Below are 26,792 nucleotides of genomic sequence, written 5' to 3' on the forward strand. Positions count from 1 at the left end.
GGTTCCGCTTGGTAGACTGGTAAGTAAAATTAGGTCACATGGGGTTCAGGGACAGCTTATTAATTGATTACAAAAATTGGCTTGACAGTAGGAGACAGAGGGTGATGGTGGAGGATTGTTAATCAGACTGAAAGCCTGTGACCAGAGGAGTTCCGCAGGGATCTGTGCTGGATCTACTATTATTACAACAATTAAAAGACACTTGGACAGGTACATGAATAGGAAAGGTTTTGAGGGATATGGGCCAAATGCAGGCAATTGGGACTGGTTTAGTTTGGGAAACTTGGATGAGTTGACTGAAGAGTCTGTTTCTCTGCTCTGTGACTCTATGTGTCAGGGTGCCCACCTCAGCTGGCTAGTGAGTTCTCTTCCATTTAAAAGCCACAATACAGTAGCGCCTCGACATACGAACGACCCCGGTCACGAACAAATCGGTTTATGAACAGGATTGTACGTAAAATTTTGCTTCAACGTACGTACGAAATTCAAGATACAAACGCAAAAAGTCCATGTGCGACCACGTGGTTTCATTGTTCTGCTTTGCTACGTGTTTGTTGAACGCAAAAGCTCTCAGGCCCCACGTGATCTCATTCAGTTCATCTTTGGCGCATGCACTGTGAACAGCCGTCCAAGCATTCTTAGGCTATCCGAATAATGGGAAAAATTAATTCAGTTCGTGAACTTTTCGGTTCGCGAACCGGGTCCTGGAACGGATTAAGTTCGTAAGTCGAGGCGCTACTATATACTGTAAAAGAAAGTGCAGTTACTCTAAAGCCAAATCCTCAATACAATCAGATTTGTATTTAGAAACATCTTTTAACAGTTTAAATGCTCTCCAGCCTTCAGCAGTTTGGATGCAAGGGAAAAACTGGTGTCCTTTGCATTTACTCTTGCCTTCACAAGAAATGTGCTAAAGGAGGAAAATCAGGTGAACAAAAACTGTTTCTTTTCACTTCCTGTCTCTGCAGACCTATGTACTTTCATTACACTCTGTGTTAAAGTTGGTGATATTTTTGTGGTATTAAAGCATCTGCCCTTCACAGCCACACGCTGGAATTATTGCTCACATTCATTCAAAATATTGCCTGAGTTGTATGACAATATGATCTTTTGCTATAAATTCTATGTCCTATGATTCTGCTCCACTAGCTACCTGATGAAGGAGCAGCACTCTGAAAGCTAGTGCTTCCAAATAAACCTGTTGGACTATAACCTGGTGTTGTGTGATTTTTAACTTTGTCCATCCCAGTCCAACACTAGCACCTCAACATCGCATTTCCTCGAAAATACTTTAAAGTTAGTAACTTAACTTGTACATTGATCAGATCTAATACTGTTACTAAAAAAAACTTCAGTCAATCACAGAATCTCAATTGTAATTTGTAAAAGACTAAGTTAACAAAATCTAATTAAATGCTTGAGATGTTAAAAGCCTGATTTTAATTTGCAATATGCTTGATCAACCCTGTCACCCACGGCTTCCATTACATAATTAATGAAATAGCAGTTCTTGCTAACCAGAACAAATAAAGTACATCCAACTGGATCATTGTATGAGGCCTGTAAAATGGTGTATACATTCTGTAGACATTTCATATGCATATAAATGTTTATTTTTGTTAGATAATATCTATTGATTCTTTTTCTGTTAATTTTTCTTTCCTTTCCCTGGAAGCTCACCACTATTATTTGGATATTTGGTCCTTTGATACAAGGTCATAGCTGATCTCGCACCTTAACTCCACATTCCCACACTCCCTCCCTACACCTTGATTCATTTAATGACAGGAAAATTAATTGTTTCAACAACTGAGAACCCACAGTTCCCTTGATAAAAATCCCTAACCTTCTGATAAAGACACCTCTGAGCTCATTCCTAACTGGCTGACATCTTATCCTGAGACAGTGACCCTAGTTCTAGATTCTTCAAATAGGGGACACAGATATTCCAGCCTTTATTCTTTCAAGCCCTCTCAGAATGTTAGACATATTAATTAGTTCACTGACATGTTAATAACAATGGTATAATAATCTATAGTTCATCATTTGTGTGTGCAGTTCACAGACCCACAGCAGACTCACAACATTGTGTATAGATATTATATGGAGTCCTTAAAGGTCACCTCTCAAAGGCAAAGTTGACGTACAATGTTCTCATTTTTTAATACTCAAGAGAACATAGACCCAATCCACTCAAATGTACTTTTTTCTCTATTACCGATTGAAATATCCAATCTTCATATCTGAGCTTAGAAAGTATGTGTTGTGAAAAATGGAAAATTATCACAGCTGTCGAGTCTGTGTTCTGAGGCAGATGGATGTGCTCGAATCTCATCCTGCCTGGCTGTTTAACCTCTTCCAGTCTCATGATCCTCTGTAACCTCTCAGTTCCTCTTCCAACGGCCTCGCATATATCACTGATTTCCTTTATTCCATCAGTGACATTTGTGCCTTCAGCTTCATTGGCCTAATATTGCAGAATTGCTTTGGGCAAAGCCTTTAATGAGAGTCATAGATATGTACAGCATGGAAACAGACACTTCGGTCCAACCCGTCCATGCCGACCATCCAAACCCAATCTAGTCCCACCTGCCAGCACCCGGCCCATAACCCTCCAAACCCTTCCCATTCATAAAAGTTGCCTCTTAAAAGTTGCGAGCTGAAGACAAGTTGCTCCTGGAACTCAAATTGAGCATTGGAAGACAAATCACTGGTGTGTGTGAATGACTTGACAGAACCGTTGACAGCACCTTGCATTGTTTAGCTAATGATTAGGAATAACTTGATGGGGGAGTAAATGGTCAAATTGAATTTCCCCTAATGTTGTAAATGTGGTGGAACATTTTAGCCAAGTGTGCAGGTAATTCTGGATTAAGATCCTTTGGATGACAATCAGGAGGCTTTTGATGCCTGCACTTATGTACAGTGCAGTAAACTGATTTTTATGTGATGAAGAATAAACTAAATTCTCTGAAGATTGGAATCTGTAGTAGTGGTACTTCAGGAGATGACTGAAGACCATCATTTATTTGGCACTTCGTGCGAATTTGATTGTGAAAGCTTCAGTCTTGGCATTTGTAATCATATGTTGTACTCTGCCGTGATTGAGGAGGGACATATTCATGAGAACACCTTCCCCCATTTGTTTAAGTGTCCACTGGCATTTCTGATTGGATGTGGTAGGGTTGCAGAATATGAGCCCTAACTGTTGCTTGCTGGATAGCTTACCTCTGCCTAGATCTGTTATTTTGTCATTTACCATCAATATGTATTACAGTTTCACAAGGTTGGCAATTCATTTTCAGGCATCTAATTCTGCTCATAAGACAACCCTGTCATAGAACTGTGTAGATCGGTGTTGATGTTGATAGAGGAGTGAAAGATAGGGTAGATAATATGGGATTATAGATTGTCATGATATAGAACGCTGCTGCTGATGGCTCACAGCAACTCATGAATGACTTGTTTTGACCTGTCAGATTTGTACCAAATATATATTTTACACATTGGATGTGCAACACAGGATGGTGGCAACAGGCGACATGATGGTGCTTGTGGGTGATTTTCTAAGCACAGAGTTTGGAATTTGAATCGCAGGTTTTCATGCTGCAACTCAACTGTGTCACTCTAGTGATGTTGTTTTAACTTTAGATACCCTAACTGGCGAGGATGACATCCTAATGATGAGAGAGACAGCTGAAGGCAGGAGCTGCTAGCCTGCTGCCAACAGCCATGTTGGGGACTGTCACTGCCTTGCCAAAGACAATAGGCAGCTCCTTAAAGAATGTCAACCTGTGCAGACATGAGAGTTCCTTTCAGGATAGGGTTAAGTAATGATTAGTGAGGACTGCAGATGCTGGAGATTAGAGTCAATAGTGTGGGGTTGGACAAAGCACAGCAGGTCAGGCAGCATCTGAGGAGCAAGAAAATCGACGTTTTAGGCAAAAGCCTTTAATCAGGAATGAGGCTGGGAGCCTCGGGGGTGGAGAGATAAATGGGAGGAGTTGGGACTGGGGCAAGTAGCTGAAAGTGCAATAGGTGGATGGAGGTGGGGGTAAAGGTGATAGGTCAGAGGGGAGGGTGAAGCGGATAGGTGGGAAGGAAGATGGACAGATGGAATAGGTCATGAGGGCGATGCTGAGCTGGAAGGTTGAAACTGGAATAAGGCAGGGGTTGGGGAAACGAGCAAACTGGTGAAATCCAAATTGATGCCATGGGTTGGAGAGTCCCGAGGCAGAAGGTAAGGTGTTCTTCCTCCAGGTGTCAGGTGGTAAGGGAGTGGCGAAGGAGGAGGCCCAGGTCCTGCATGTCCTCGACAGAGTGGGAGGGGGAGTGTTTGGCCACGAGCCGGTGGAGTTGGTTCGTACGGGTGTCCCGGAGATGTTCTCTGAAGCGCTCCATGAATAGGCGCCCTGTCTCCCCAATGTAGAGGAGACCATATCGGGGGCAATGGATACAATAAATGACGTGTGGAAGTGCAGGTGAAACTTTGTTGGATCGGAAGTGTTTTAATTGTGGAGCACAAAGTGCTAATCTTGCAAAAGCAGCTTACTGATGCTGAGTTCATGAAATGGAAAATGTTTCATTCCATATGGCTTCTAGGTAGAGGAACAAAATAATCCACCTCTTAGCGAGTTCTGAGAAGATTTGTAGCTCAGGTTGAGGTTCTGGTTGTAGGTTTGCTCGCTGAGCTGGAAGGTTCTGGAAATGAACCTTCCAGCTCAGCGAGCAAACCTACATCCATAATCCACCTCTAATATACAACTGCAAACATATTTGCACCATTGCCTTCAAAAGCATACTTCTCTCTGCAAACCATTTTAAGCACTAACCACTGGTTCAATGATGAAAATATCATCAGACAACAGCATTGTGTCATCCTCCACCAAATGGCGACGATTCTGGAAGGTACGGGCAAGGAGAGGCATCTGTTCACGTAAAGTAGGGTCTTCAGTGCACTCCTTCATAAACCGGTTAGTTTCCTCTTCTTCCTCAGTCATCAAGTCTGAAATAAATCTGAACAAAGACTTACAGATCAGCTATGAACTCACACAGCTCATCATGTCAACACGAACCACAACCATCATTATCTATACATTTACCCTCAGGAAGATTCTTACACAACCAAAATATTGACCTGCATTCACTTTTTGATGGTAACTAACTTGAGAATTTTGTGCATTTATTTCAAGTTCTTAGATTCTTTTTCTATTTATTAAAAGGATTTTTAAAATAGTGTTGCCTCCCAGCCACCCTAGATAGTGGTGAGGGCCCAGGCATGAGAATTCATGCCAGCAGAATCCTGGGCCTACAGCCATTTTCCTAGAGCTGGGATGAATTCACAAAGCAATGGACAATTCAAACCAATTAAGATCCATCGTCAGGTGTGGAACCAGAATTGTTCTGCTCAGACTCTGGGTCTGCCGAGGCATTGTGGTCTAAACCTACTACCTGAAACATAGGAATATGAGGAATTAAGAGCAGGAATAGGCCAGTGGCTCTTTGACTCTCCTTCAGGGGTGGATACGGCCTTCCAATGGAAAGCTGTGGGATCAGTGTTAAAGGTAGACTTTGAACTCTCCCCACCTGCCATTGAACAAGTGCTGAAAACTTCAAGTACCAACGTAAAATGCTGGAAACATTAAGGAAGTCTTACAGCTGCTGACAGAGGATCACTGAACTGAATTGTTAATAATTCTCTCTCCACAAATGCCAGCATACATACTTGGTGTTTCCAGATATACTGCCATATACGTAGATATATAGACATAAATATGTTTATTTATTAAAATGACATTTCTTGTAAAAAAGGATTTGCTGAGTCACCCATCATCATCAGGAATATCCTGGAGCTTACTCTCTAACATATGTGTGGAGACCCACTAAGTCTCTCAACTTTCATTAAGTTTAATTGAACAGCTGAGTTTCAAAATTAAAGCAGGGCAGTAACAGCTGGTATGTGACACAAATAAACTGCATGATAATGAGGAAATAGTTCGAGTTCTTTCTATGAGTTCAGTGGTTTAAAAACAAAGTTATGGGTGGAATCGTCCAGGGATCTGAACAACTTGGGCTGTGCTGAAAAATATGGCAGAATATTTGAGAAGTCCAGTAAGGCTGATCGTGACATCAGGAACAACTCACTACATCTTTTAGCTAACTTTTAACTGGATGTCAAAGTGAGATTCCCTGAACACAGAAGTGAATTGTCTATTAAGGGGAATTATGCTTGTTAATTATCTTATTAACTGCATACATTTTGCCTCATTAATATGCAGCCTCCTGTACTACCACATGGCATGAGCAAACTGGATGGTGAGGATTCTTACCACGGGACTCAGAGGGGTTACCTGGTGACTTCGGCTCACCATTGGCTGCAAAGAGGAGATTTCATGTTCCTCATCATGCAACGGCATCTCACAGCACAATCCATGAGGCCTAGTCACAGGCACTCCTTGTCCATGGTCCTGAGGGAAGGGAGAGCTGTCGGTGGAGGAAGTGTTTTGGATCCTGAGAGTAGAGAGGGGTGTCAGGTCCCAGGGAAAGAGGGCCATGTTGGGTCCATGTCTAAGGAGTGTTGAGGTGGTATATTTTGGGGCAGGTGAGTTCAATAAGGGTGGTCAGTTTAACTTACAAGCAACACTCGGTTTTTAATAACTTACCTCCTCCTGAGTAACTATTTACTTAATTGCAAAGGAGCCCTTTGAATTCTTGATTCAAATAGATATTTTTAGAATCATTTTCTGGATAATTCCCTTGGAGACTGCTATGTCAGGGATTCTGAATGCACAACTATGCTACAGAAACAATTATCTGGCCATTGGAAAACCTGGACCAATTGCTCTGACAGCACTGTTGACAGGAACAGTAAGTTGCAAAGAATCAAGAATACATTAAGTACATAACAGTTTGGCAAATTAAATTTAATGTGAGATCATATACAGCTTACCTAAGAGAGTTAAAAATCACACAACATCAGATTATAGTTCAACTGGTTTATCCTGCTCCACAACTACCTGATGAAGCAGCACTCCAACAGCTAGTACTTCCAAATAAACTATTGGACTATAACCTGATGTTGGGTGACCTTTAACTTTGTCCACCCCAGTCCAACACCGGCACCTCCACATCAGAGCTGTCGAAGATAAGATCAGAGTATTCTCCAAATGGTGAGAAACTAGGAACTGCAGGTGAGCTGAGAAGTTGAGAGGCTTGATACACAATGTCTAAAAGCTAGCGAACAGGAAATGTGATTAAAAAGGCTCACTGAATGCTGACATTTTGACTCTACTAAAGAGTTCTGACTCAGTCCAGTCTAGATTACTGCATTCACCTCAGTTCTTGACAGTACCTCAGAAAGAAGGAGGTGCATCACAAATTCACTAGACTGACATTGGGCCTAAGAGAGTTCCCATGAATGTAGAAAATTCATAAATGATCTATTTAAGTTATTTAAGGTGGTCAAATTACTTGACACAGTAAGATAGAGATAAATGGTCCTGTTAATCATAGAGCTAGGCTGTTCAGGCGTGATGTTAGAAAGTATTTCTACACCCAAACTGCCATGGAAATCTGGACTCTTTTGCCTACCATCTAAGAAAAGGTTGTAAAATAAATTGAAAAATTTTAGAATTGTCACTGACAAATTTATGATTTAAAAAAGGATAAAGAATTCTGGAACTAAGATGGGTAGATGAAGTTATGTTAGATTAAGGTTAATCATGATCTAACTAAATGAATGGATGGGCTTAAGGAGTTGAATAATCTACTCCAGTTCCAATGCATATTATGTAATCATCACGAGGTACATCTCATGGGTGACATGTTTATACCTGATCAACCAGAACCATTCAGAATTATTTCAGGTAATCGTCTAATATATTGATTTCAACTGAACTGATAGTCATCCAATACTTGCAGCACATTCACGACAGCTATAGCTATCAGCTAATGTCAAAATAACCTCATTGTGTTTCAATCAATATTTTATAATTGGCTTCTTTAAGGCATTAATGCCATTTTAAAACAGATTAGTTTTATCAGTTATTAAAGAAGCAAGATGATTATGTTTTAAACTGACTCCTTTAAGGTAAATTGAGAATGTGAGGTCCTAAAAAAGATCTGGCCAGAGACAAGCCCATGAAGCTCAAACTAAATCTGAAATCGAACCAGGAAAAAGAGGGAAGGATGAAAGGGCAGTGAAATCAGAGGGGGCAGAGAGAGAGAGATGAACCAAGCAGTAGATTGGAATCAACAATTCTTAGAAGTCACAAAGTGAACATGCAAAGAGTGGAAAAATTGGTGAGAATATTTTTAATGCCTGTGCAAATAAAACTCTGCCTCAAAGAGGCTCAATTCTCTTCAGAAAGGATAGAATTAAAAAACAGATAAGTTATATTAATTATGTGTAGATCTTCATTAGACCACCCTTGCAGTACAGTACTTCAAGTTTCGATATTACAGGGGAATGGGGGAATTATTTTCCACAATATCAGCTACCTGTGGTTCACCAAGGCCCAAACACATTATAGGGAACCTTCTGAAACCAGGGACCAGGGAGCTGCCGGGAAATAAGTCATTAGCCATAACCTTCTGCAGTAACATTTAAACTCCAGGGAGGAGGAACTCAAACCACAAGTTGCCGAGTCATAGTGTCACAAGATCCATCGAACATAAAAACTACATAAACTAAAACCACGACAGTTAACAAACCTACAAAGTTATCAAAGATTACATACAACAAAAACCAAAAAGCAAACCAACATATAAAGTGCCAACAGTGTTGAATAAGGGAACTCACATCCTGCCCAAAGGGACAACTACCCATCCCAAAACCCAATTTCCCATCCCGCTGCCGAGACTGCAACCCGGGCATTTAAATACCTGAACCGGGTATAAACTGCCCATAAATGAGCTGAAAATGTGTTGCTGGAAAAGCGCAGCAGGTCAGGCAGCATTCAAGGAACAGGAGAATCGACGTTTCGGACATAAGCCCTTCTTCAGGCTTATGCCTGAAACGTCAATTCTCCTACCCCTTGGATGCTGCCTGACCTGCTGCGCTTTTCCAGCAACACATTTTCAGCTCTGATCTCCAGCATCTGCAGTCCTCACTTTCTCCATAAACTGCCCATAAACCAGGCATCTAGCCATCCCAACTATTTTCCCTTCTCCTAGCTAGAGCTGAACTGCAAACACAAGCGGAAAAGAAAGAAAATACACCATGGAATAGCAATGTGAATAAAAAAATTCCTTTTCAAAAAAAAGGGATAAATACAACACCCATCCTTTGGTATAACTGCTTAGAAATTGAAAGTACACATCTCAACCGCCACCAAATATAATTTAAACCAGATTATTACCAATAATAAAAATAGGAAAAGAAAGCCTCAAACAGGCTTCCTCTGTTTTTTGAAAGAAAAAACAGACACATACCCAAACAACACTACTATTTGGACACCTCAAACAGTACGAGATACCAAGTTCCCTCAGTTATCTCTTGACACCATCAGAGGATTTTCTTTTCTGGATCACCACCACTGGCAGGTCTTTGAAGAACATGATCTTCGAGCCCTCGTACGTTAGGGCCTTCAGATCCTTTCCCGGGATTCTGGAAGCTTCCACGATTCTCCCCTTATCTCTATAATGATGAAACCGCACCAAGAGAGGACGAGGACCCAGCCCTGACATCCCCACCGTGACCTGATGAGCCCTCTTAAGCTTCAAGCCTCTCATTCCAGCCTCCAAGTGAAGGAATTTCAGCAACCACTCCTCAATAAACTCTGCCAGCTCACCTTCCTTACCCTTCGGGAGACCGACAATCTGAATATTTTTCCTGCTGCCCCTGTTCTCAAGATCATCTACTTGGTCACACAAGTTATGGACCTGCATCTCCAAGGCCTGAATCCTATCCTTGGAGGAACTGGTATCAGCTTCCACCACTGCGATTCTGTGTTCAACCTCATCCGTCCTTTTTGCCAGGTCTTACATCTGTTATTCATGCTTCTGCAGCATGATAGAGATCAAGGCCAGCTTCTCCTCTAGCTGCTTACTCAACATATCTCATGGGATTGTGAAGCTCCTTCAGCAAGGCCTGGTAGGTCATCGAGTCCAAGGGTCCTACAGGCTGCGCTGCAGGCCTGGCTTCAGACACTCCTCCTTCCTTCTTCAGCAGCCCTGGACGGTGAAAACACAGGTATGATGATTTTTCACAATTTCCTGGGACTCCACGACCTTTCTAGAGTCCCAGGATATCACAATGATCCAGGTTAAGCGGGTTAGAAGTTCATCCTGCTTGTCTATGGTGCGAAGGTCTGCAATGCGATCCTCCTAGATCGCCGCCATCTTGGATCCCCCCCTCAGTAAGGCCTTTGATAAGGTTCCCCCATGGTAGGCTCATTCAGAAAGTTAAGAGGTATGGGATACAGGGACATTTGGCTGGCCAAATGTAAGTGGATGGAAAGTATTCCGCCTGGAGGTCAGTGACCAGTGGTATCACACAGGGATCTCTTCTTGGGCCTCTGCTTTTTGTAGTTTTTATAAATGACTTGGAAAAAGAAGTGGAAGGGTGGTTTAGTAAGTTTGCCGATGACACAAAGGTCAGTGGTGTTGTAAATAGTGTCGAGGGCTGTTACAGACTACAACAAGACATTGACAGGATGCAGAGCTGGGCTGAGAAGTGGCAGATGGAGTTCAACCTGGATAAATGTGAAGTGATTTATTTTGGACAGTTGAATTTGAAAGCTGAATACAGGGCTAAAGACAGGATTCTTGGCAGAGTGGAGGAACAGCAGGATCTTGGAGTCCAGTTACACAGATCCATCAAAGTTGCCACCCAAGTTGATAGGGTTGTCAAGAAGACATATGGTGTTTTGGCTTTCATTTACAAGGGGATTGAGTTTAAGAGCCATGAGGTTTTGCTGCAGCTCTATAAAACCCTGGTTAGACCACACTCGGAATATTGTGTCCAGTTCTAGTCACCTCATTATAGAAAGGATGTAGATGCTTTAGAGAGGGTGAGAGGAGACTTACCAGGATACTGCCTGGATTAGAGAGCTTGTTTTATGAAGAGAGGTTGAGTGAGCTGGGGCTTCTCTCATTGCAGCGAAAATGGATGAGAGGTGACTTGATAGAGGTGTATAAGGTCATGGGAGGCACAGATAGAAAAGATAGCAGAGGCTTTTCCCCAGGGCAGAGATGGCTGTCATGAGGGGTCATAGCTTTAAGGTGATTGGCGGAAGGTATAGGGGAGATGTCAGAGGTAGGTTGTCAACACATAGAGTGGTGGGTGTGTGAAATGCACTGCCACAGATGGTCGTAGAGTCAGAGACATTAGGGACATTTAAGTGGCTGCTGGACAAGCTCATGGACAGCAGTAAATTGAGGGGTGTGTAGGTTAGGTTGATCTTATATTAAGATAAATGCTCAGCACAACATTGTGGGCCAAAGGGCCTGTATTGTGCTGTACTGTTCTATGTTCTCTGCTCTAACTGAAAAGTTTACCCATCAGGACGGGACAACATTTCCTCTGGCAAAGGGAAGATTGAGGCCTGACTAGATGAAGGCCTGTAAATAATACAGAGTTTAATGGCATACTGAAGAGAAAACATTTCCTCTTGAGGGGTGGAACAAAGGCCAGGTTCAAATCTTTCAGCGATATCAATTCTTCCCAAAATATTTTCCCATTGCAGCACCACTGCACATGTCTTCAAGGACATTCCAGTTGCAGCCAACACTTAAATGAGCAGAAACAAAACATGAAATTGCTGAGAAACTCAGCAGGTCTGGCAGTATCTGTGGAATGAAAGCAGGGACTACCTTTCTCTTCACAGCTATTAGTAGCTAGTCAAAAGTGTTGTAGATGCTAAAGACAGTGAGGGAACAGGTAAGTGATTTGGTGGAGACAGAGCCAAAGAGAGAGAAAGACAGTTAAGCAGACAAATAGATGGATAATGGGAAGCCAGGGAGAACGAAAAGCTGATAAATAGGGACTGTAAGTAGGTGGAAATGGGTTGCCTGCACTGAAAGCAACTCATATCGTGATAGAACAAGAGTTTGGGGCTGGATAAAAAACATGGAATGACGGAATCAGACAATAAAGTTAATAAGTCAAGAGTGTGGTGCTGGAAAAGCACAAAAGGTCAGGCATTATCCAAGGAGCAGGAGAATCGAAGTTTCGGGCATAAGCCCTTCATCAGGAATCAGTCCTCAGTTCCTCCTATGAAGTTAATAAACTTGATGTTGAAACCTCGAGGCTGCAGTGTCCCCAAGCGGAAAATGAGATCTTGTCTTTTCAGTTTCTTCTAAGCCTCACTGGAGTACTGTCTGTCCAACTGTCGTTCTCACTCTTGGGGCTCTCTCTCCACCTATTTGCGTACTCCTTCCCCCAACATCTACTCTGAGTCTTCAGCATGTATATCTTTTCCCAGATACTAACAGTCCGAAGAAGGGGATCATGGAACTGAAACATTAACTCTCCTATGTAAAGCAGAGGCAGCACAGCACATACCCCCTTTAATGGTGATGATTTCCATATTCTGGTAAATATTAAAGATCCAGTCTTTTAATGAATGAGTGCAGGCTGGTCAATGAACTTGAAAGGCTTTTGCCCAAAACGTCGATTTCGAAGCTACTTGGATGCTGCCTGAACTGCTGTGCTCTTCCAGCACCACTAATCCAGAATCTGGTTTCCAGCATCTGCAGTCATTGTTTTTACCTAGTGAATCAGTGACAGGATGGGTAGATGAGTGAAGTGGGTAGTCAGGTAGGTGAAGGAGTGGCTGCAAACACTGAGTAATACTATCAGTCTTCTCTGAATCAGAAATTACCCAAAATCTAAAATGATCCATCATCCAAAACTTCACTATTGTAAACAATATTCAAATATAGTTTCCCCAAAAAATTTAAACACACTTGAAATCAAATGTATCTTAGAAATAACCCTGTGCTGAATTAGCTATGCTTAATTAGGAGTATTTCACTGCTATTCTATACTGTGATGTTCATGGGTTGCTCTTAATGATAGCAATAAAATCACTGAACAGTACCACATTGAACACTTGTTTAACATCTCCTTTGTGCTATTTTAAGCAAACGCATTTACATCTATTTTTATATGCACCATTTTAACAAATACTCAGCAGAGGACATTTAAACAAGTTAATTGCTACTAAAATTTCCACAAAGGAGAGATCAAATGCAATGTAAAAAAATTGTTCTACCCAACAAGAACACTTCAATGAGATGAAGAGAACTGATAAACTCAAAGTTAAATTAGTGTTTAGAACTGAAACTGTAATTTACACTCATTTCAAATTATGCCTCTCTTTTAAAAAGTAACTGTATTAGGTAAATCGCCATGAGCAGCAGCATACGATATGAGAACATTTTTCAGGAACAACATCCAGTGTTTGAGGATTGGGATGAAACAATTTAGTTGCAGCAATTAATGAGCATGAAGTACAATTTTGATAAAGATTGCAGCATATGCTTCTCATGCTAACATAAGGCATAAACCAGTATCTGTAAAATAGCTGTCCTCTGATACCTATCAATATTTCCTATTTACTCATCTACTTCGCATTTGTGACAGTACAAAGCAAGAAAAAAACCCTTCATAGACCATTTATGTGAAGTGTCAGTTGTGACTCAATGGGTAATATTCTTGTCTTTTCATAGACTACAGTATATAAATGTCACTGTAACACTGATGTACTATTGGAGATGATGCCTTTTAGATAAAACATTAAACTGAGGCTCTCTCTATCTTGTCAAGTAACTATGAAAGACCCCATGACCTTATTTCAAAAGCAGGGTAGACAACCAGAGTGTTCTGGTGTGTAGCCATCACCATTAAAAAAAAGTGGTACTATCATATTGAATTTCTGGGATCCTACTCATACAAATTGGTTGTGGTGTTTATTACACCGCTGACTTCACTTCAAACTGTACTGCATTAGCTACATATTGTGTTGGGACATCCTGAGGTTGCAAAATATGCTATAGAAATTCAACCTCTCTTTTAAAGAGACATCTTTCTCTTGACAATAAGGAGTCCCCGCCTGGTCACAGCAAATGATATTTTTATGGCATACTGGTTGTAAGGCACCAGTAATTCTTTGGACTCTTGCTTAAATTATATTCTTCATTAAGGATTACATTATAAAGCACGTCCCAAAAGTGCTTTACAGTTCATGGAGTTCTGTTAAAGTGTAGTCACTACTGGAATACAGGGACTGGCAGCAATGGTCGATAAACCGAGAGACAATGAATGCACTGAAGCTGCAATTCAAGAACTGCTGGCAAGCTAAACAGCTGAAGCAAGATATTGTAGACAGAGCTAAGCAATCCCACAATCCTGAACCAGATCAACTCTCTACAGCCCTGTCACATCCAAACAGGAAAGGGAGGTTTCACAAACTTCCACCGCCTCAACGATGGTGGAGCATGTGCAAAAGACGTGGCTGAATGTTTGTAACAATCTTCAGCAATAAATGGCAAATGGATGGTCCATCCCAGCCTCCTCCTGAGGTTACCATCATTTCAAAAGCCAATCTTCATCCAATTAGATTCACTCCTCACAATATGTAGAAACAGTTTTATTTTTCATTCATTCAGAGGATGAGGGATTTGATGGCAGGGGCATCATTTTATTGACCACTAGCTGCCCTTGAGAAAGTGGTGCTGAGCTACTTTCTTGAACCACTGCAGCCTATTTGACATAGAATTAGAATTATGTTTTATTGTCATGTGTACTCAAGTATAGGAATACAGTGAAAAGTTCACAATGTCACTTTCACAGCACCATGTTAGGTACAAGGTACTTAGGCACAAAATCTTAGGTAAAAAGTACAAAAATAAATAAGTTAAAAGATCAACATTACTGTTCCTGTCAAAAGAAACTAGTAAATAAGAAATAAAGTGAAAAGTTCCAAATTACAGGTCTTCTTTATCTATGGGTCAACAGTTGCTCCATGCTGGGCTTTCTCTCAATCCCATGCCTCCAAGCTGCCATCTGATTGCTGACCGTCACCTAGGCTCACCATCCACCTTGCCTCAGGCTGATAGAGTCCCACTGTGGTGCCGTTCCAACATAGATAGGCAGCAGGCTGGAATAAGACAGCAGGCCCCCAGCGGTTTCCACGATGCCACGAAGCACCAGAGTTCTGCCCGGGCCACACCAACCACTTCATGGCCCACCATCAAAGTCCCTGTTCTGGGTTCCAGCTGCTGCCTTCACCACCAAGCTCCCTCCAGAAGGTGAGCAAAGAGGAAAAAGACTAAAAAAAAGAGACAAAAAAGCAAGAAAAGAAGAAAAAAAAGCAGTCGGAGCGGACAAGCTCAGACTCATAAGCTGCCATTTTGGAATTGCTGTAACCACAATTCCATTAGGGAAGAAGTATCTGCATTTTGATCCAACGACATTGATAGATTTCCAAGTCCGTGTGGTGAGGGGATCCAGATGATAGTGATTGTAGGCTTTGTACTTGTTTTCTATGAAGCCTTGGTAAATTTCTGCAGTGCATCATGTAGATGGTATATACTGCTGCTACAATGTGTCAGTGGTGAAGGGAGAAAATGGTTGTCGATGTGGTGTCAATCAAATGGGCTTTTTTTTCTGGATGGTGTCAAGATATAAGTGTTGTTGGAGCTACATTCATTCAGGCAACTGAGGAATATTGCATCACATTGCTAATTTGTGCTTTGTAGACGGTAGATGGGCTTCGGTAAGTCAAAAGGTGAGTTGTTTGCTGCATACATCCGAAGCACTAACATGCTTTTGTAGACTTAGTTTTTCTGATGATAATCCAGTTCAGTATCTGGTCAATAGTAACCCCCAGAATATTGATAGTTGGGGATTCAGTGATAAAAATGTCATTGAATGTCAAGGGACAATGGTTTGATTTTGCCTTTTTGGTAATGGTCATTACTTGGCACTTGTGTAGCACGTATCATACTTGCCGCTTGTCAGCCCAGGTCTTGCTACATTTGGGCAGGGATGACTTTATTATCAGAGGAGTTACAAATGGTCATGAATTTTCTGCAATTATCAGCAAGGAATGAAGGTCATTCATGAAGTAGCTGGAGGTAGCTGGGCCTAGAACACGAAACTCCTGCAGAGATGTTCTTATATAGATATTTTTATTAGAAATTTAACATTTTTACAAGTTTACAAAAATAAACAAAACTCTCATATACAAACATTGATATACAATTAAATCAAATATACAATAGCCAAAATTTAACAAAAGAAAAACCCGTATTCGTGCGGGATTCCTCTCCTAAGGGGCCCCGGACCAGCCAGGTTTGTAATCTCAATTAAATAAAAGCCCTTGTTAGGATAGCCGAAATATCTGTATTTATGTAATTCAAGAAGGGCTGCCATATTTTATAAAATAATTCGGTCTTTCGGTGCACCATATTTGTAAGAAGTCAAGGGGAATACATTCCATAATTAATCTGTGCCAATTTGAGAGTCCAGGGGGGCCCTCAGCCACCCAGTTCACCAAAATATTTTTCCTTGCACAGAAAGAGAGAATAGAAAATAGTCTCTTCTCGTACATGTCCAGGGAGGGAAAGCTCGAAAAGCCCAAAAGGAGAGATACAGGGTCCACTTTAATTTCCGCTCCTAAAATTTCTGTCAGGGTACTTGCTACTTTAGTCCAGTATCTATGGATCTTATGACAGGTCCATAGGCAATGTACAAGAGTGCCCACCTCTATTTTGCATTTGGGACACATTGAAGATGCTCCTGCCTTAAATTTTGCCAATCGAACCGGTGCTATATGGGCCCTATGAAGTATCTTCAGCTGGATAGCCTGGGTTCTGTTACAGATAGTAATTCTTCTAGCATTTTCCCAAATATCATTCCACGTTTCTATAGAAATTTCTAGTCCCAAATCCTGATCCCATGTTTTAAGCAGATTGTCCATATCTCCCGATACTTCATCATGTAGTAAATGATAAATAGTACTGACGGAGGATATCCCCACTGATCGTAGGACATTACATTCTCTATCTGATTTATAAAGACTATCTAATAACGTAGTCTTCTTCTGTATATAATCTCGAATTTGGAAGTATCGAAAGAGGTCTCCATTAGGTAATCCGAATTTCTGACGCAGCTGTTCAAAAGACATCAGGACTCCATCTTTAAATAGGTCCCCTAAACATGAGACACCCCTGGAAAACAAGAGTTTAAAAGTGGCACCTGTAAACCGCGGTTGGGATCCCCATGCTCCCACTATCGGAGCATCGGGGGATGTTTTATGTGAATTACCCTCATTTTGCCGCATTATATTCCAAGCCTTAATTGTGTTTAGTATTATAGGGTTTTTACAGTGACCTGTAATGATTTTCCTCTTGTCTGAAAATAAGAGGTTAATAAGTGGGTATTTTACTTGAGGCGCCTCGATGTCCAACCAGATTGATTGTGGATCAAACAAGACCCAATCAGCTATGTAACTTAATAGGGAACTTCACTGATATTTCCGAAAATCTGGGAAGTCCAATCCTCCCCTTGTCTGTGGAAGCTGTAGCTCCTTCAGCTTAATGAGGGGCCGTCTATGATTCCAGATCAAGGAACCCAGCCAGCCATATAATTTACGTAGAGCCATCCTCGGCAGCATCACCAGAAGCATTCTCATAGGATATAGGAGACGGGGAAGAACGTTCATTTTAATTAGTGCTATTCTACCCAACCAGGAAATTGAAAGGTCTCCCCATCGCTGGAGGTCCTGCCTTATCCTTTCCAGTAAATGCACAAAATTAGCCTTATCCAACTGACCAAATACTGCGGTAATAAAAATGCCTAAATATAAGAAGCCCTCCAGGGACCAATGAAAGGGAAAAAGGGATCCGTCCACTAAGTGGGGTGTCATAGCAAGGCCACCCATTGGCATAGCCTCCGATTTTGAAAAATTAATTTTATAGCCTGAGAATGCACTAAATGTATTAATAACTTGGATTAGGCGAGGTACGGACATCAGAGGAGTACTGAGGAATAAAAGAAGATCATCTGCATAAAGTAATTTTATGTTTACCTGTACCAATCCTCGGGGCTGTTATATTAGGATCAGCTCGTATAGCCTCTGCTAGTGGTTCAATTATTAGCGTAAATAACAATGGCGAGAGAGGACATCCCTGATGGCAGCTCCTAGCCACACTGAAGCTATTCGAACCTAATCCATTGGTAACCACAACTGCTTTGGGATCACGATACAATGTTGAGACCCATTTGGTAAACACCTGTCCAATGCCAAACCTTTCCAATGTGTAAAACAAATATGATCATTCAACCCTATCCAATGCCTTTTCCGCGTCTAATGAAACTACTACTCCTGGTATCTTTCCCTGATGTCAGGCTTGAATCATATGCAAAACCCTTCTAATATTATTGGATGATCTACGGCCCTTAATAAACCCCGCCTGATTGTCCTTTATAATATGTGGCAGTACCCTTTCTAGTCTCAGTGCTAACGTTTTGGAAAGGATTTTAAAATCTACATTTAGCAAGGATATTGGTCTGTATGACGTACAATCTTCTGGATCCTTTCCTTTTTTAAGGATAAGAGAGATATTTGCTTCTTTCAGCGAAGGCGGGAGACAGCCCTGACTATATGCATAGTTATACATGTCCATAAGTGGACCAGCCAATATTTCTGTAAATTCTTTATAGAATTCAGCTTGAAAACCATCTGGGCCAGGTGCCTTACCGCTCTGAAGTTGCCTAATTGCATCAAGTATTTCTTGGACTGTTAGAGGAGCATTTAGGACCGATACCTGTTCAGGAGTTAGGCCCGGAAAGGTCAAATTTTTTTAAAATGACTGCATCCTCCTAGTCCTATCTTCACAATCCTGCGATTTATATAACTCAGAATAAAATTCTCTAAAGATCACATTAATCTTTTTATGATCATGAGTCAAAATACCCGTACTTTCCTTGATAAATGTAATAGTCTGAGGGGCCTTTTTTTTCTTTGCAAGAAATGCCAAGTATCTACCCGGTTTGTCGCCATATTCATATAACCTTTGTTTTGCAAATAATATTTCCCTCTTAGCCGTTTGAGTAAGTGTAGTGTTTAGAGCTGTCCTAAGAGCCGTAATCCTTTGCAATTTAATAATAGAAGGTCTATCAGTGTATGCTGTTTCAGCTGCTTTTAAGCGAGCTTTGAGCAGACGCTGTTGTTCTCCCTTCAATTTTTTCTGGGTTGCTGAGTAGGAGATGATCAAACCTCATGTGTAAGCTTTGATGGTCTCCCACATCATTGATGGGTTGCTAGCTGTACCTGAATTAATTTCTAAAAAAGTTTTAAATTCTTGAGAGAAGTAGTTTACAAATTTACTATCTTTCATCAGGAAGGGGTCCATACGCCAATGCCGAGGGGATGTCCCATTGTTCCTCCCCTTAGTTTCCATATATACAGCAGCGTGGTCGGAAATTGCTATACTACCTATTTTACAGGATGATATGGAATTTTAAAAAAATCGAGAGGGGGCAAAAAACATATCAATTCTGGTGTGGCATTTATGTGGATTGGAATAAAAAGAAAAATCTCTGCCCTGTGGATGAAGACATCTCCAAACATCTACTAATCCTAATTCTTTGTTCAGATCCACTAATTGTCTAGATCTGGGAGATACTCCTACAGTACTCTTGGGACTCCTATCTATTCCCGGATCTCTAATACAATTAAAGTCTCCCCCTATAATTGTATGACGGGCACCAAAAGCCATCAATTTTGAAAAAGCTACCGTTATATATTTAAAGGGGTGTGCCGGGGGGCAGTACAAATTTAAAATCCCATATTCCTCTCCATTTATAAGGGCTTTAATCAGAATATATCGTCCAGATTCGTCTTTTATCTGATTTAGGATTTTGAAAGGGAAATTCTTCTGAACAAGAATAACAACCCCCCTGCTTTTTGAGCTAAAAGAAGAAAAAAAGGCCTGATCAAATCCACCCTGTCATAGTTTCAAGTGTTCTTTATCCGACAGGTGTATCTCCTGTCGGAGAGCTATATCAACTCTTTCTTTCTTAAGATTTGATAATATTTTCTTCCTTTTGACTGGCGAATTACTCCCCTTGACATTCCAGGTGCACCACTTAGCCGACTGATCAACTATAATCATCTGGGCAAATCAAGACCCCTCGGGAGGGGAAACCCTATCTAGAACTATCCAAGCATAGAGCATATAAAATTTCCAAAAATAAAGGCTCTCTAATACACTCACAACAGTATAACAAAAAACTATTTCTAAATAAAAAAAAATAAAACGTACCTAAGTGGAGATTTTCCCCCTTGTTCCCAGGGGGTGTCACTTCCTCTCCAAAAGTCCATCATATCCTCTCCCAACCAATGCCCCACCCTTGACCCAGGCGTTCCTCAATAAAATGAGGAGAATTCAGATATAATACAAAGCTAGAGTTAACAGTGAGCACCCTACCCCCACCCACACCAACACCTGGATATTTTTGGTCATGTTAATACCATATATAAACATATAACTATAAAATTACAACCTCAACAAATAATATTTAAATATAATAATACAAAATAACAAGGGAGACACAATCCCGCTCCTAATGACAGAGGTAAAATAGAATAAGGTAACCACCTCCCCCCACCAACATTAACCAAACGCCCCAGCTTATATACATATACATACATACCCACATATATACATAAAATAATAAAAGAAAACAACCCCGGGGGGGGAAGAGAAAATCAAATTCCTCTCCCCACCCCCCATGATAATATTAAACAGTAAGGTAAGAAAAAAGAAAAAAAAAAGGGGGGATATAGACCAAAGTGGGGGTAAAGACAAACCAACATCCATTATCTCTCACAGTTTATCTAACAGAGTCCAAGAATTCCTTAGCCTTTTCTGGCAATCCAAAGTTATATACGGATCCTTCATGGGTAAAGCGTAGCGTCGCTGGGTAGCGTAAGGAGTACTGAATATTTAAGTCCCTTAAACGCTCCTTCGCCTCGTCGAATGCCTTCCTCTTTCAGACCAGAGCTGGGGAAAAGTCCTGGAATAACATGATCTTGGATCCTTTATGGATCATGGCTTGGGGGTCTTTTCCAAGATTTCTCGGAGCTTCAAGGAGTATCTGCCTCTCCCGATAGCTCTGCAGCCGGAACAGGACCGGGCGTGGGCGCTGGTTCGAGCCGGGCCCGCGTATTGCGACCCGGTAGGCCCATTCCACCCTTACCTGGCCTGATCCAGCCTCCAGATTTAAAAGCTGTGGCAGCCACTGCTCGAGAAACGCTGTCAGCTGGCCTTCCTCTTCCCGTTCGGGAAGGCCCAGCAAACGAATATTTTTTCGACGACCTCGATTGTCGAGGTCGTCAATGTAATTCTCTAAGGTCCGGACTCACTGTTCAAGAGTCCGGACCTGATCCTCGGCCGATTGCGCTGTAGTTTCGGAGGTCGCGGCCTTTGACTCTGCCCCTTCGACTCGATGCTCAATTTCCTGGATGTCTCGGTCGTGCTTCTGCAGCGCGGCCGAGAGTGAGTCCCATCGATTTCGGGACTCCTCGATAAAAGCGTTGATCTTCACGTCTGGCTTGGAGATCATCTCCACAAGGCTTGTTACTGTCGGTAAGTCCCCCGGGGCGGCTGTGGACGCCTCTGCTGCAGCTGAAGAGGGAGAGGGTGGGGGAGGGGTTCCTGCTTGCTGAGAGCTGCGGGCTCCCTTCCCTTTGGTCATTTTTACTAAATATTAGACTATTTAAATGTAACACTAAGCAACCATTTAAATTCAACAGCCATTATGAATGATTTGGTGAGTGTGGTGGGGGTGGGTGACCCACTTTACCCAAGTCTTGGGAAGAGCACTATAGACTCAGACTTGCTGGGTCGCCGTCATCTTGGATCCCCCGCAGAGATGTTCTTTAACTGAGATGATTGACTGTCAACAATCACATCCATCTTCAATTGTGCCAGGCATGAACTCAATCAATGCAGAATTTTCTCCCTGATTCCAGTTTTACTCAGTATTCTTGATGGCACAGCTGAGCACAGTGGATACAGCAGAAGATAACAGGAGTCATTGAGTCATACAGCATGGAGCCCAACAAGCTTCTAGTGATAGTGCTCCAAACGTACATCTTCTGCCATCTTTTCCAGTACAGCTTTAATAACGGCGTCTACCCGGGGTGGCACAGTGGCTAGCACTGCTGCCTCACAGCACCAGGGACCTGGGTTTGATTCCAGCTTCAGACGACTATCTGTGTGGAGTTTGCACATTCTCCCTGTGTCTGTGTGGGTTACCTCCCACAATCCAAAGGTGTGCAAATTAGGTGAATTGGCCATGTTAAATTGCCCATAGTTAGGTGCATTAGTCAGGAGGAAATATGGGGAATGGGTATGGGTGGGTTACTCTTCAGAGGGTCGGTGTGGATGTATTGGGCCAAAGGGCCTGTTTCCACACTGTAGGGAATCTAATCAAATCAAATCTAATCTTATCTACTCAATAAAATATAAAATTGTCCAGGTCCTATTCAGAAAAAAGCAGGATGAATCAAATCCTGCCAATCACCACACCATTCAACCAATTTCCAACCATCAGTGAAGTGTTGGGAATGACTTTGACGTGCTATCAAGAGGGCTGTCTTGTGAAGCATGTGTGACACAGGTTCAAGTCCCAGCTGCTCCAGACGTAGAGACATACAGTCATAATGTCATACAGCATGGAAACAGGCACTTCAGTCCAAGCAATCCATACTGAACATAATCTCAAACTAAACAAGTCTCACCTGCCTTCTCCCTCCAAACCTATTTTATTCTTGTATCTATCCATCACTTTGAGGAATTTCACTGTGCATACGAACCGTCCTCTCTGTAAAAGATTTGCCTCACGCCTCTCTACTTTCACCTTAAATTGTGCCCCACTAGTCTTCAAATCCTCTACCCTAGGGAAAAGACAACTACCATTAACTCTATCTTAACACTTCTCCTTACTTTATAAACTTCTATCAGATAAACTACCAATTTCCTACACTCCAGCCTTTCTATTTAACCATCCATGCTGAAAATGTGTTGCTAGAAAAGCGCAGCAGGTCAGGAAGCATCCAAGGAGCAGGAGAATCGACGTTTCAGGCATGAGCCCTTCTTCAGGAATGAGGAAAGTGTGTCCAGCAGGCTAAGTTAAAAGGTAGGGAGGAAGGATTTGGGGGAGGGGCGATAGGTGGAAGGAGGTTAAGGTGAGGGTGATAGGCCGGAGTGGGGGTGGGGGCGGAGAGGTCAGGAAGAAGATTGCAGGTTAGGAAGGTGGTGCTGAGTTCGAGGGTTGGGACTGAGAAAGGTGGGGGGAGGGGAAATGAGGAAACTGGAGAAATCTGAGTTCATCCCTTGTGGTTGGAGGGTTCATAGGCGGAAGATGAGGCGTTCTTCCTCCAGCCGTCGTGTTGTTATGGTCTAGCGATGGAGGAGTCCAAGGACCTGCATGTCCTTGGTGGAGTGGGAGGGGCACTGACCTTTACACCGCTGAGGCTAAACGCCAGCTCGCGGACACCTCCTCCACACTGCCCCCTTGACCATGACCCCACGTCCCACCACCAAACCATCATCTCCCAGACCATCCATAACCTCATCACCTCAGGGGATCTCCCATCCACCGCCTCCAACCTCGTGGACAGGTTGGACCGAAGGGTCTGTTTCCATGCCGTACATCTTTATGACTCTATGACTGTATTACCCTGCACCATCCGTTTCTACTTCCTGCCCAAAATCCACAAACCTGACTGCCGACCCATTGTCTCAGCCTGCTCCTGCCCCACCGAACTCATCTCTGCATACTTCGACACGGTCCTGTCCCCCTTAGTCCAAGAACTTCCCACCTATGTTCGGGACACCACCCACGCCGTCCACCTCCTCCATGATTTTCGCTTCCCCAGTCCCCAATGCCTTATCTTCACCATGGACATCCAGTCCCTGTACACCTCCATCCCCCATTACGAAGGAATCAAAGCCCTACGCTTCTTCCTTTCCCATCATACCAACCAGTACCCTTCCATTGACACCCTCCTTTGACTGACTGAACAGGTCCTCACCCTGAACAACTTCTCTTTCCAATCCTCCCACTTACTCCAAACCAAAGGAGTAGCCATGGGCACCCGCATGGGCCCCAGCTATGCCTGCCTCTTCGTAGGATATGTGGAACAGTCCATCTTCCACAGCTACACTGGCACCACCCCCCCACCTTTTCCTCCACTTCATCGATGACTGTATCGGCGCTGCCTCGTGCTCCCACAAGAAGGTTGAACAGTTCATCCACTTTACCAACACCTTCCACTCTGACCTCAAATTTACCTGGACCATCTCAGACTTCTCCCTCCCCTTCCTAGACCTCTCCATTTCTATCTCGGGCAACCGAATCAACACGGACATTTACTGTAAACCGACCGACTCCCACAGCTACCTAGACTACACCTCCTCCCACCCTGCCCCCTGAAAAAATGCCATCCCATATTCCCAATTCCTTCGTCTCCGCCGCATCTGCTCCCAGGAGGACCAGTTCCAATACCGTACAACCCAGATGGCCTCCTTCTTCAAAGACCGTAATTTCATCTCAGATGTGGTTGACGATGCTATCCACCGCATCTCCTCCACTTCCCACTCCTCCACCCTTGAACCCCACCCCTCCAATTGCCACCAGGACAGAACCCCACTGGTCCTCACCTACCACCCCACCAAGCTCCATATACATCTTATCATCCGTCGTCCTTTCCGCCACCTCCAAACGGACCCCACCACCAAGGATATATTTCCCTCCCCTCCCCATCAGCATTCCGAAAAGACGACTCCCTCCGTGACTCCCTCGTCATGTCCACACCTCCCACCAACCCAACCTCCACTCCCAGCACCTTCCCCTGCAACCGCAAGAAATGCAAAACTTGAGCCCACACCTCCCCCCTTACTTCCCTCCAAGGCCCCAAGGGATCCTTCCATGTCTGCCACAAATTCACCTGCACCTCCACACACATCATTTACTTAATCCGCTGCACCCGATGTGACCTCCTCTATATTGGGGAGACAGGCCGCCTACTTGTGGAACATTTCAGAGAACACCTCTGGAACACCTGGACCAACCAACCCAACCACCCCGTGGCTCAACACTTCAATTCCCCCTCCCACTCCACCAAGGACATGCAGGTCCTTAGACTCCTCCATCGCCAGACCATAGCAACACGACGGCTGGAGGAAGAGCGCCTCATCTTCCGCCTAGGAACCCTCCAATCACAAGGGATGAACTCAGATTTCTCCAGTTTCCTCATTTCCCCTCCCCCCACCTTGTCTCAGTCCTAACCCTTGAACTCAGCATCACCTTCCTAAACTGCAATCTTCTTCCTGACCTCTCCGGCCCCCACCCCACTCCCTCACCCTCACCTTAACCTCCTTCCACCTATCGCATTTCCAACGCCCCTCACCCAAGTCCTTCCTCCCTACCTTTTATCTTAGCCTGCTGGACACACTTTCCTCATTCCTGAAGAAGGGCTCATGCCCGAAACGTCGATTCTCCTGCTCTTTGGATGCTGCCTGACCTGCTGTGCTTTTCCAGCAACACATTTTCAGCTCTGATCTCCAGCATCTGCAGTCTTCACTTTCTCCTCCTATTTAACCATCCATACCTAGCATCATTCTGGTAAATTTCCTCTGAATGCTCTCCAGCTTGATAATATCCTTCCTTTTACTGAGCGACCAGAACTGAACACATAATATTTCAGAAGAGACCTCACCAATATCCTGTACAACTTCAACATGACTTCCCAACCCCCCCCAAACTCAAAGGACTAAGCAATGGAGGCAAGCATGCCAAACACCTTTTTGACCATCCTGTCTTATGTGACACAAACTTCAAAGAATTATGTACCTGCACCCCTAGTTCCCCCTGTTCTACAACACTACTCAAGGCCCTACCGTTAATTGCATAAGGTATATCCTTGTTTGTTGTACCAAAATGCAATACCTTGACATGTATCCAGATTGAACTCCATCTGCCATTTTTCAGCCCATTGACCCATTTGATCAAGATCCTTTTATAATCTTAGAAAACCTTCTTCACTGTCTACGATGCCACCAATTTTGGTGTCATCCGCAAACTTACTAACCATGCTTTCTATATCTTGTTCAAATCATTTATATAAATGTCAAAAAAAACAGGATCCAGAATTGATCTCTATGGAACACACTGGTCACAGACTTCCAGTCTGTAAAGCAACCCTCCACCATTACTCTGTCTCCTGCCATTAAGCCAATTATGTATCCAAGTAGCAAGCTCATCCTGAATCCCATGTGGCCTAAATTTACTAATTAGTCTATCATGTGGAACCTTGTCAAAGACTTTACTAAAATCCAAATAAACAATGTCTACTGCTCTGCCATCAACCTTTTTGGTAACTTCCTCAAAAAATGCATTCAAGTTTGTGAGACATGATTTTCCTCGCTCAAAACCATGCTGACTACCCCCAATCAATTTCTGCCTCTCTGAATATCCATAAATCCTATCCTTTATAATCACCTCCAACAATTTACCCACAATTGAAGTCAGACTTACAAGTCTGTAGTTCTCAGTTTCACCTTACAATATCTCTTAAACAAAGGTTCAACATTAGCCACCCTTCAGTCATCAGGCATCTCAGCTGTACACAGAACATTGAACATAGAACAATACAGCGCAGTACAGGCCCTTTGGCCCTTGATGTTGCGCCGATCCAAGCCCACCTAACCTACACTAGCCCACTATCCTCCATATGCCTATCCAATGCCTGTTTAAATGCCCATAAAGA

At 42.9% G+C, this 26,792-nt stretch overlaps 1 protein-coding gene across 1 annotated transcript in view; it reads right to left on the reverse strand.

Moving 5' to 3' along the window:
- hydin (HYDIN axonemal central pair apparatus protein) overlaps window positions 1–26,792 on the reverse strand; it is an 869,275-nt gene that overhangs the window by 584,712 nt on the left and 257,771 nt on the right. Inside the window, exon 9 of the mRNA XM_072547579.1 lies at window positions 4,833–5,016. Within this exon, the coding sequence (XP_072403680.1) occupies window positions 4,833–5,016 (184 nt within the window). The remainder of the gene's footprint in view (window positions 1–4,832; window positions 5,017–26,792) is intronic.

This window comes from Chiloscyllium punctatum, chromosome 26, assembly GCF_047496795.1.
Source record: "Chiloscyllium punctatum isolate Juve2018m chromosome 26, sChiPun1.3, whole genome shotgun sequence".
In the NCBI taxonomy this organism is placed as follows: Eukaryota; Metazoa; Chordata; class Chondrichthyes; order Orectolobiformes; family Hemiscylliidae; genus Chiloscyllium; species Chiloscyllium punctatum.